The sequence below is a fragment of the Hermetia illucens genome, chromosome 1, assembly GCF_905115235.1.
Source record: "Hermetia illucens chromosome 1, iHerIll2.2.curated.20191125, whole genome shotgun sequence".
NCBI classification, from domain to species: Eukaryota; Metazoa; Arthropoda; class Insecta; order Diptera; family Stratiomyidae; genus Hermetia; species Hermetia illucens.
This window is the reverse complement of record NC_051849.1, coordinates 76,625,875-76,638,621: the sequence shown is the minus strand read 5'-3', so window position 1 is coordinate 76,638,621 and position 12,747 is coordinate 76,625,875. Positions and strand designations below refer to the sequence as shown.

The window sequence follows — 12,747 nt, the reverse complement described above, 5'->3', positions numbered from 1 at the left end:
TCCATGATGATTTTCGTATACCCAGTGTGCCTGGGATTGCAGCTCTCTTGATAGTGTTGAAAAACTGAAGGGAGGTTTCAGTATAAAGTGTCGATGAAAATTTTCGTTTACATTTACGACAGCTAACTCTTTGATGATGAAAGTATTGTTGCATCCTCTAAATCCTTGCATATCGATAACGAAAATCGTCGTCATGGTGATGAAATGGTGTAGTTTGCTTGCGTGCAGAATGTAAACGTGATACTGAATTAACATTTATAGTTTCCATAGTTTTTATACAAGTTTTTGAACTGAAGAAGTAAGTGGGTTGTACTCTATCACACGATCATGTAGGAGCAAGCAGTAAGCTGTTGTTAAGGCAGGCACATCTACAGATGTTTTCATGTCTAACCTTATGTCCACTGAGCCAGATTTCATGGATTCATTTTGACGTGAACAATCAATTACTATAATTGGTGCAGATTCCTTATATTCGCTTCGTGAAAGTAGTGGCTGAGGTTGTACACCGTAATAAGATTGTTGAAAATTGCAGTACATATCATAGAGAAGAGCGAATCGATCACGGGAAAATTTAATATTCATATCGTCATAAGGATACGATTCGGAGTTTAAATGTATTTTGATATTTGTTAAATCACAGTGATCAAATTTGCTGGCATCTTTGTCTTTGAGATTTTTTCGATTTGTCTGTAAAGCTAAAATAACATATCGAGGTTTTTCGAGTTGACCTGTGGTTTTCACATTCCACACATGATCTGTTGTTGTGGGTAGAACTGGATATTCGTACAGTTCCCAATTTCGAAAGCTTATTTGAATCGGATGTCCCGATTCAATATATTTCAACATTGACAATTTTTCAGCGCCATCGGGATTAACATGGGGCACCTTCCACTGAAGTTTAAAAATTTTGATGTGTACATTATCAGTGGATGAAATAAATGCATTTTCATCGCTTCTTGTGCGAACCAAAATTAGCTCGTGTTTAGCGTTTACAATAATTTTCTTGTAGTCCTCGGCAAATCCCAAAAGTTTTCTTAGCGGAATAGAAAAGTTGAAGTAACCACTTGACGGTGTGATAGATTCGTTCGGTGACCAAGCGGCATTATAAAGCATTTTACTTTCGTTTTCATTAAGTGATACATAATTTTTTAACGTCGATGTTATTCCCACATTTTTGTTTCGATCGATTTCTACTCCATTCAGTTCATATCTTATCTCATCAAATAGGAAAGCTACGCTATTATTCGTCAATTTAGCTAGTGCTGATATTGTTCCATCTGTTTTAGTTAAGGCGCCTTCAATGTAAATGAAACTCTGACTCGGCAAAATACACAAATCCTGTTGTTGTATGAGTATTCGGATTTCATCACTGGAGTTGTATGATGATAAGAATGGAGAGTAGCTATGGTATTCGATTTTTGATATACTATTATCAAAACTGATTTTACGTGTAACGTTCAGGATATCGCTCATTATTTTTGTTTCAATTTGAATCCCAATAACTTTAGATACTGTTTATTTTGCAATGTTAATCGCGGTCTAGCTCGTTCGATTTTTCTGATTGAACTGGTTCTATCTACATTATCGGGCAGGTATTTATCATCGTTATATAGCAGCATCCTGAGGCTTCAAATGAAGTCTAATCGTTATTGTTTCCCCTTTGAAGTTTATTATATCTCCGTTTTGATCAATCAGCTTAAGAGTTAGCGTGCTTATTCGTTTAAGGCTTACCGGTAAATAAATGACGTTACTAGGAACCTCCACTATTTTATAACCTGGTCCTACTTCAGGTGAGAATTCATGGATTGTGTGTGAGGGAATATTATTGATGTAAGAATTTCCAACTATGTTACACTCAATCCGTATTACGTTCACTTTACTTATACTCACAGGTAGATCAGAAGTATGTTTTTCATTGATTTTCAATTCTCGTTTAGCGAATCCCAACAATTGACCAATGGATCTTTCTTCATTGAAGTAAATTGGAGCATTTGACTTTATTTCACTTTTGAGTGTATTATTATTAGCCTGTATTAAAAGAATTATTTTGTCATTGATCTTCGCTAGTTCTTTATACAGATAGTTGGCAATATCATCAATTTCGTACGATCCAATGGGTATTTCTATAATGTGCTTCCCAATGTGAAATAAATTATTTTTTTCATCCACGTTAGGTATAGAATTATATGTTTGAAAATCAACAAGTCCGCATACGTAACCACCTTGTAAATCGATTGGTGGAAAATATTCAGTTGTAAGAATGGATGAATTTCCACTTAGAGTTAATGTAAGTGCCATGGCAGTATATAAAACAATGATTGATTTTCAGTTCTAAAAGTATTTATATATATTTACATAGATGCATTGAAAATTTACAAAAGATTGTACAAAAATTTCAAACATAAATGTCCACAGTTATATGAGTCGTAGCTTTGATATGCATTGTAGTTGTATTTTATATTAGAACCTAGATAATCTATTAGCTCTTTCGGTGGAGGTAAATTTCCAAAACTATTAAAGTATTCCACATATCGATTCTGTTTTTTGTATGCTACCCAATGAGTACCAGAACCCTGCATATTATCCAGATTTACAATACCACATTCGTTTTGCTTTGCAGCTCTCCTCGGTAAATTATTTCGCATGAAAACTCCTCTGAAGTTTGACAAGAATCTGGCGAATCTCTTTAAATCATTCTCATTTAATGCTCTCTTGGGTAGCGTTTTTAAAAGTTTTTTGAAGCAGGATTCAAAAACAACCCTAATCCTTTTCTGTACGGTTTTAAATGCAATCCTCGACCTAATGTTATCTCCTCCATTTTTTGGTTATGACGCTGTTTTTCTTCTAAGGTCTTTTTGGCATTGGTAGCATCATTAACAGCTTTCGCTATTCCCGCAGCTCCACCTGATAAAGCACCAATAGCAGATAATCCTGCGAAAAGAGGAACTAGAAAAGGTAGAACTCCACCAACTTTAGGAATGGGTATTATCCTTGGAGTCTTGAGAGTCTTCTTCCGTCCCTTTGTTATATTCTTTGCAGCAGCTAAGGCTACTTTAATACTCGCTTTCATTGTGTCGGGTTTCTTTCTTTTGACAATCCTTCGGACTTTGGAAACAATTGTTCCAAATTTCGGTTTATTCTTCATTCCCATTCCTAATTTTACTTTAGCTTTCATCATGTTGGTTACAAGTAGTGCGGTAGCTCGTTCTGACAATCCTGCGTCTGCTGATCTGACTCGTTGCCATGCCTTTTCAGCTAATATTTTATCTAATATATGACGATCAGCCGTTTCTTTAAATTTTGAATATCCAATATCATGCTCTTTACAGGCTTGATCCAATAAGTTTATTCCTGGATCACCTCTAGCAAGCCGCTCGCTTAGTTTTGTACCAGGACCACAGTATTGATAACCAGGTAGATGCAGTTCAATTGGAAGTTTATTGATTAGGGTATTAATCACACCTCTTCCTTTCACCGCTTTTCGTGTTGTACTAGTATATTTATTTTTATGATCAATCATTTTATAGTGACCGTTCGCTTTGCGTCTATGTATGCGTATAATCCTGCTCGGTTCAACAACTCTCGCAGACTATAACACTTTTTGCAACAACGTAATTACTTTCAGTCTGGTTGTTTAGTTGCACTGATAATGCGGTTTATACAACAACAACAAAGGTTGGTGGTGGAAAACACTGACATTACAAATGAAAGCTGTATAGCTAAACACAGCAATTTATTGCCTAATAATATTCGGGGGATTATTACGGGTCCTTCTAACTGCGGCAAAACTAACGTTATGCTTTCTCTATTGAAGCACCCAAATGGTATAAAATTTGAAAATATTTACATCTACTCGAAATCATTACATCAACCCAAATATGAACATTTGAAGCAGGCTGTTAAAGCTATTTCCGGATTGGGCTTCTATACATTCTCAAATAATAGTGAAGTGATTTCGCCTGAAGAAGCCAAATCTGACTCTGTTTTCATTTTCGATGATATTGCCAGCGAGAAACAAGAGAATATTCGATCATATTTCTGTATGGGACGACATCATAATATTGATAGCTTTTATCTGTGTCAAACATATACAAGAATACCGAAACACCTTATTCGAGATAACGCAAATTTTTTGATTATATTCAAACAGGATGATATGAATTTAAGACACATTTACAATGATCACGTAAACACCGACATGACTTTCGAACAGTTTAGAACCATTTGTGCTGAATGTTGGAATGATAAATATGGATTCTGTGTAATGGATAAAGACAGTTCTTTAGAGAAGGGTCGATATCGAAAGGGATTCGATATATTCATAATACTATAAAAGCAAATCCTCAGTATGGAAAGAACCCCCCATCTATTAAAAGCATCATTACCAACTTAGCAGTCTAGGAGCAGTTCAAAGCAGTTCAGAAGCAGTTCAGAAGCAGTTCAGAAGCAGTTCAAAGCAGTCCAGGAGCAGTTCAAAGCAGTTAAAATCAGTTCAGGAACAGTTCAAAGCAGTTCAAAGGATCAGTTTGATGCAGCTCAATAGCTGTTCAATACAGTTCGATAACAGTTCAATACGGTTTGAGTGCAGCAACAGTGAGGACAGTTCCAAACAATTCAAAAAAGAAACAAAGCGATTTAGGTGCTGCAAAAATCAGTTCAAAATCAAACTAAAACCTATTGAAAGAATATTTCAAAACATTTTAGATATATTTCGAAATTTGACCAATTGCATCCGTTGCTGATTCCATAAACAATGAAAAGAACAAAGCTTGACAAACAGTTGCTCAGAGATATTGTAAAGACAACCGATTCAATAAGGAAAAAATATCAACAGCTGAAAGCTAACAAAGCCGGAACAGAGATTCAGTTGGAAGAAACATTTAAGCCCATCACGGAACCCCTCAAAGAATTTGTTAAAAAAGCTAAAGTGTTGCAGGAACAAGACATAACAAAACAAGAGTTTAAAGAAGAGTCTTCATCAGCTCGTATTAAATGTAAAGATGAGGAATTAAAGACAGATCGTGTCTATGAAGAAAATGAACACATTTTTGAAACTCCTAAGTCTTCTACAAAAGCTGTTCGCCAATATGTTGCCACTCCGGAAGGGCAAGAATATCTGGGAGAATACCTGAAGCAAAATCATTTTTCAGATGTTGCTAGGCAATATCTAGATATCTATGTAAATCAACCATCTGTAATTGACAGTATTTATGGGGTATATAGGGATGACAATGATGGAAATCAGTGGAAAATAGGAAATTCAGATTTCGCAATCGATGATAATCATATAATTGTAGATGAAAAACCTTACATTGGAAGTCGGGGTTTATATGAACTGCTTTTTATGAAGTATCCAGATGAAACAATATATTCCGACGATGATTTAGAGAATTATAAAAGTATTCTTCTACACTCTAATGCCCACAGGCGTTCTTATGACAGTAGCAGTCAAATCAATGGAAATCGAAGCTTTAAATATACAAGAATAATTTCTAAATTGTTAAATAGAAAAGAAGGAAAAGGGTTAACACGAACCCCTAATATTAAATGCAAAAACCCTAATTTAATGGAAACGTCTAACAAACAAATTGACTATATATATTGGGATGATCCCAATGAACTAGTAAGTCGATTGCGGTTACTCATTGCGTCACAGCAAGCCGGTCACAATAATCATAACAATGAAATTATATCAATCATTGAAGAATTGAAAGAATCACAAATAATAGAATAAACACGCAGCTCACATCATTTATTAAATGGGTGTTGATAAATTTGGTCGATTTTCAAACGATACTGGAGGAGGAAAACGTGGTTTGCAAGGGCTTCAAGGACCCCCAGGTCCTCAAGGTCCTCAAGGTCCTATAGGTCAGCAGGGGCCCTCGGGTCCTCGAGGTCCAGAAGGAAAACCTGGTAAGGATGGTCTACAAGGTTTGCATGGTGCGGGATTTAATAAAACGGAAAGCGGTGATTACAACATCAAATTCAAACAACTCAAGAATCTTGGAGAACCCGTTGAGGATGCTGATGCTTCTACAAAGAACTACGTTGATATTAACATTGAGAAACTCAAAGAATATATAGACAGACAAATTCAACTTGAAATCGACGAACTTACAAAACTATGATGATGATGATGACAGTTCAAAGTCATACCTTAAAAACAACAAATACAACTATCAATCATATTACGAAATTCAGTGCATTCTAAAATGAGCAAACGGCAAGTAGTAAACGAATTACATAGGTCAGCTCGAAAAAATTTTAACCGACGACCAGTCATAATTAAAGGTTTGGATGACTTGTGGCAGGCCGATTTAGTTGAAATGGGAGCATATGTTAGCGACAACACGGGGTTCCGTTTCCTTCTTACGATCATCGACACGTTTTCCAAGTTTGCGTGGACGGCTTCCATCAAAACAAAAACGGGCAAAGAAGTTGCTATAGCAATTGAACAGATTCTCCAACGAGGACGCATTCCTAAAAACCTACAAACAGACGACGGAAAAGAATTCTACAACAAACATTTCAAAAATGTTATGACAAAATATCAAATAAACCATTATTCCACGTATAGTCCACTTAAGGCATCAATTGTTGAACGATTCAATCGTACCCTAAAGAATATGATGTGGAAAGAGTTTAGTATGAATGGAAACTACAAGTGGATCAATCAAGTCGATGATATAGTTGACGCCTACAATAATAAAAAACACCGAACAATTAAAATGACTCCGTCTGCTGTGAATAGTTCCAATGAAAAATTACTCCTGTCTACCGTATACAACAACATTAAGGTGATGGGTCCATTTAAATATAATGTGGGTGATCATGTTCGAATCAGTAAATACAAGCATGTATTTGAAAAGGGCTACACACCCAATTGGACCACGGAAATTTTCAAGATTCGCGAAATTCGTATTACCAATCCCGTTACATATCTATTAGAAGATTACGAAGGAAATAAAATTGAAGGTGGTTTTTATGAGCCTGAACTATTGAAAGCTGAGCATCCGTCAATTTATCTTGTGGAAAAAATATTGAAAAGGAATGGTAACCAAGCGTTTGTGAAGTGGCTAGGGTTCTCAACGAAACACAATTCCTGGATAAATACCAAGGATATGATATATTAAGATTCACAATGAAACACTGTAATTTTGATTGAAGAATAAAATTTATTTATTAGTTAATCTTTTGTAAAACTGAACAAGGTTTTTCATTTCATTTATTCTCCTACGAACACTATAACATTCACAAGTGTCTGGTCCGCATTTTGCATCGTCATATGCCCACGGACAGCTCACGTAATGTTTTCCAAATTGGCTGACTTTCTGCGACATTTCAGCGTATGGTTTCAAAAACGTATAGCTGCTTATAAATTGGTTAAAGTGCTCCGTAAGAATTAGCAATCTGTTGGTACAAAAAAATTGTTTCAACTCCTCAATAGAACGTTGAAGGTCGTCGTCCACATCGATGTTGTTTTTATTCGCCGTCGTCGTCGTCATTTTTTTTAATTCGTTGTGCACAGGTTCGTGGTTCAAGCAATACTCATAGAATAGGTTTGCTTCATTTTCTTCAAGTCCAGAAATTCTATATTGCTCCTATAGTCTGGATCTGCCTGTTTTATATACTCAACCTCGCCATTACTGAGTATTCTTTCGGTTTCGAACTCATGGTATTCATAACATGCGATTTTCAGTGAGCGCATGGAATAGTTGCTATCATATGTACATCGAACTGTTAAAATTTTGTCATCATCGAACTCTAATTTAAAGTGCCTGTAAAAAATATTTTCGCTCTCGATAATTCCAGCTATTTCCATTTCCTTCTTAATCAAAGCTTGCCGAAATCCTTCTATTGCTTCATCGACTGTAACATATCTTCTAGACGGTTCTGTTGTTGTTGTTGTTGACGTCGACGTCAGCCATGATGATGATGAAATAGCAACATCGGCATCATTTTGAAACGACGTGTTCGTTTCTGTTGAAACTGTACTAACAGTCATAAGTCGAAAAGATAATGTCACTTGCGCTGTATTGTTATCAGGTAGCACGAGATTAAACGCTAAATTGTTTGTACTTTCGTTGGTATTAAGATTAACCACTGGCAATGGGCTACCTAAAAGAAAAGGCACACCAAAACCTAACACAAGAAGTATATTTAAAAACTCCATTCTATTCCAATCGATTTGCGAAAACCAACTAATTGTATATTTACCGTCATGAGATCTATTTATACGGCTCTGAACGATTGAAATTACCTACCCTTTCGGCTGCTTCTATTCCATAAAAAAGAGAGAGAGAAAGAAAACTTTTTTTTTTTGCTGGTCTACTGGATGTGATTATTATCATATGAATCATTTTATTCTAGTTTACATACATTCTTATATTAAAATGTGAAAATCATTTTGGAGTCTCGATGGTTTTGTTCAAAAACCACATTGTCATGTCATTTATAAATATCCTCAAGTGAAAGCCTTTCAAACTTATATAATAAAGAAAAAAATGAACAATAAACAAATATTTACAAGAAAAAAAAAACAATCAGGTTGGATATACACACATTTCAAAATTTATCATTGACTATTTAAAATTCTCTTTCAGCTAAATCGACTTCAAGATTTCCCTCATCAACAGCCTCCAGATAACCACTCCTTATGCGAAACGTTTTCTTAGATCTTCCATTCTCCCCCTCCTCTTTTGCAATAATTCTACTCGATAAAGATTTTTTATTTTGTTTCCTTCGAATCAATCGATCAAACTCCCGCTGAATTCGTATGATATCATCTCCATAATAATCATGATGACTTCCATTTCGGCGAAGAACCTCTTTAATTCTTTCCTCTTCCCCTTTTTCAAATTCATTTATTCCATATTTTTGCACCCATTCAACATCATCACCACCATCTATGTCGTTGAACGGACAACCCTTCGGATATCGGCTTTTCGTCTTACATCTAGTCAAACCTGGCAACACTTTTCCCATTATAGTAATTTCGCCATTACCTGAAACAACAACACCAAAATTGCAATAAAAATACACTATTCCCTTCATCACCATCCCACTCACCAAATACTTCAATCTTAACATGTTGCCAGATTTGAAATGTAAATGTCGTATCGAAATTTCCAGGTTTGCAATCCTCTCCATTCCTTAAGCTTAGTACAAGCCCCCTTGAACCATCCTCAGGTGTCATATAAACCTCCAGATAACCCGAATCAATCTTCACGTTGATAATTTTAAAACTCTTCCATACTTGTTCACATATACAATATTTATCTCTATGCGATAACCGCTCAATCCAAAACATGGCTTATCGTTTAACACTTCTAATCTTCCTTCACAACTGACAAACATCACTTTCAAACTTACAATATATTCACCTGCGGTTTAATATTCACACAGTCCCTAATATACATCAACTTGATAAGTGATTTTCCGTCACCCAAACAATTAGCACATGGCACCCAAACGATCGCCTCTTATCAGCAACCTCAGCAACAACAACAACAAAATCAGCCAAGTACATTTAAAATCTACAAAAAACCATCATTTTCAAACTTACTACATATTCACCCACGGTCTAATATTCACTCCCAAATACGTCAACCTGATAAGCAATTCCCCATCACCCAAGCAATACGCACATGACATCCAACAACAACAACAACGCACAACGGTCAACGAACCGACCAATACCTAAACAAAACCCGCCCCGGCCCGGAACGACGCTCCCCGAACCCCCGCGGACGACGCCCTACGAACTACGCTTCCCTAAAAGTCGCCCCCGGCACGCGCCAAACCGGCCGCCCCTAACCACAACATTTTCATATGAAACTGGATTCGAACATACATGCCGTCTCAAAACCGCAAGATTTTTATATGAAAGTGGATTAGAACATACATATTTATACTACTGTAGGGAGTTCAAAACAACGGTCAACGAACCGACCAATACCTAAACAAAACCCGCCCCGGCCCGGAACGAGGCTCCCCGAACCCCCGCGGACGACGCCCCACGAACTACGCTTCCCTAAAAGTCGCCCCCGGCATGCGCCAAACCGGCCGCCCCTAACCACAACATTTTCATATGAAACTGGATTCGAACATACATGCCGTCTCAAAACCGCAAGATTTTTATATGAAAGTGGATTAGAACATACATATTTATACTACTGTAGGGAGTTCAAAACAACGGTCAACGAACCGACCAATACCTAAACAAAACCCGCCCCGGCCCGGAACGAGGCTCCCCGAACCCCCGCGGACGACGCCCTACGAACTACGCTTCCCTAAAAGTCGCCCCCGGCACGCGCCAAACCGGCCGCCCCTAACCACAACATTTTCATATGAAACTGGATTCGAACATACATGTCGTCTCAAAACCGCAAGATTTTTATATGAAAGTGGATTAGAACATACATATTTATACTACTGTAGGGAGTTCAAAACAACGGTCAACGAACCGACCAATACCTAAACAAAACCCGCCCCGGCCCGGAACGACGCTCCCCGAACCCCCGCGGACGACGCCCTACGAACTACGCTTCCCTAAAAGTCGCCCCCGGCACGCGCCAAACCGGCCGCCCCTAACCACAACATTTTCATATGAAACTGGATTCGAACATACATGTCGTCTCAAAACCGCAAGATTTTTATATGAAAGTGGATTAGAACATACATATTTATACTACTGTAGGGAGTTCAAAACAACGGTCAACGAACCGACCAATACCTAAACAAAACCCGCCCCGGCCCGGAACGACGCTCCCCGAACCCCCGCGGACGACGCCCTACGAACTACGCTTCCCTAAAAGTCGCACCCGGCACGCGCCAAACCGGCCGCCCCTAACCACAACATTTTCATATGAAACTGGATTCGAACATACATGCCGTCTCAAAACCGCAAGATTTTTATATGAAAGTGGATTAGAACATACATATTTATACTACTGTAGGGAGTTCAAAACAACGGTCAACGAACCGACCAATACCTAAACAAAACCCGCCCCGGCCCGGAACGACGCTCCCCGAACCCCCGCGGACGACGCCCTACGAACTACGCTTCCCTAAAAGTCGCCCCCGGCACGCGCCAAACCGGCCGCCCCTAACCACAACATTTTCATATGAAACTGGATTCGAACATACATGCCGTCTCAAAACCGCAAGATTTTTATATGAAAGTGGATTAGAACATACATATTTATACTACTGAAACCATATGATCGGCAGGCATCAGAATCACCTGATGTTTTCCAAGCAATTTCCAAATGGACGCATGACCGCATGAATGGCCGTCAGCGTACTACTCACTGCTCCAGTAGCACTTTGGCAACCGAGCTCTGAATCTGCGTCAGCAGCTCCCTGGTGTTAGCAAAGTTCACTCTCGGCCACCAGACGATGTACACACACATCAAAATGGGTTTTATTATGGATGTATACGTCCACTAATTCCGTTTTGATGAAAGTCCCCAGGACTTACCTATCGCAGTCCTACAGCACCAGAGCAATCTGCAGGATTTCTGGTATTGTTCCTGAATATGGTCCTTCGAAGTTAACTTGGAGTCGAGATGAACTCCTAAATATTTGAATGTTTGTACCTGCAGGGTTTCCCGCCCCTGCTAAAGTGGGTAGCGAGTGGCTGTCTGAAGTTCATAATAAACAAAACTAATCCTGTCTTCCTAGCCCTCAAACTTGTCGATAAATATTATGGTTAGATCGTCCGCAAGCGCTTGTGCGAAGAACTTTGTATCCTCTAGAAGCCCCCTCCTTAGTGGCAGAAGTTTCTTCCTGCCGAGCCTTCCCCTCCTTATATCTACTCGAATTAAGCAATAGTGACACGGAAGGGGGAACGTAATCCAATTTCTAGCTTCCCTCAAAGTGAGAATTGCGATACCTTTGTTTTTTTTGGTGGCGCCACTGGACTAAAAAGGAAAACATACTTTACACAGATTTCTGCACGGAGAGACATCAATTTGCGAAGGTTTTGATTACTTCTTGACGTGGATGAGTTTGAAGTTTGTGGCTTCTTACGACTTGGAGAGTTAATATCATTAGACCTCATCTTTAACCTTGGACACTGATAATGTGGTAGCGAACTTCTACGGGCAACCGCACGGCAACATGCTGCCCAACAGAAACTCATAAATGATGAAGTATTTGTTATGGCAAAAATGATGTCGATTGATATATTATCCAAGACACAACACAACGATTAATCGACAAATGAAGAAACTGGAGGAAAATGCAGGTTATTCTATGGTTAATGGAAACGTAGTGCAGTGAGTCCTCACCTGAACACAATCAATTCCACGGCATCAACGTAAGCTGAGAGAAACCTAGAAGACTAAGAAGAAATAATGAATGCATTACTGACAATACTTTCATTTACTAAAGTGTAAATTTCTCTAGCCGTATTTCCTTCTTTTTCCTTAGCCTTTGTCCCGTTCACAAGCAAGGTCGGTTGCTTATAATTCAAGACGCCCACTAAGACGCTCGTCTCCTTTCTCAGATTGAAGAAAAGAAAGTTTGCAACCAGAAATATTGAATATTATTAACATTCCATCAGTTTTAATTAGAAGTTTTTCTCCAGAATATGTTTACATTATAATCTGAATTCCAAGGATAAGAATCTCATTTGAATGAATTCCAAATAAATTATAGAGATAATCCGATTTTAAATAATTCAGCAGCGAAACAATAATGCCAGAACTTTTTCATACCAGCAAAAACAACGTGTAAAGTTTT

General features: G+C 38.1%; 2 protein-coding genes across 2 annotated transcripts; one reads left to right on the top strand and one right to left on the bottom strand.

The window, feature by feature from the left end:
• Positions 1-273: 273 nt before the first annotated feature.
• LOC119653466 lies at positions 274-1,473 on the bottom strand. Its single transcript, XM_038058119.1, has one exon. The coding sequence runs from the start codon at positions 1,471-1,473 to the stop codon at positions 274-276; it is 1,200 nt and encodes a 399-aa protein (XP_037914047.1).
• A 4,286-nt stretch (positions 1,474-5,759) lies between these two features.
• LOC119653396 (short-chain collagen C4-like) lies at positions 5,760-6,128 on the top strand. Its single transcript, XM_038058001.1, has one exon. It carries the CDS (start codon positions 5,760-5,762, stop codon positions 6,126-6,128), a length of 369 nt encoding a protein of 122 aa, XP_037913929.1.
• Positions 6,129-12,747: the final 6,619 nt, after the last annotated feature.

Coding starts and splice junctions, on each gene's coding strand:
- LOC119653466 (XM_038058119.1), bottom strand. CDS start 1,473: ATGAGCGATATCCTGAACGTTACACGTAAAATCAGTTTTGATAATAGT.
- LOC119653396 (XM_038058001.1), top strand. CDS start 5,760: ATGGGTGTTGATAAATTTGGTCGATTTTCAAACGATACTGGAGGAGGA.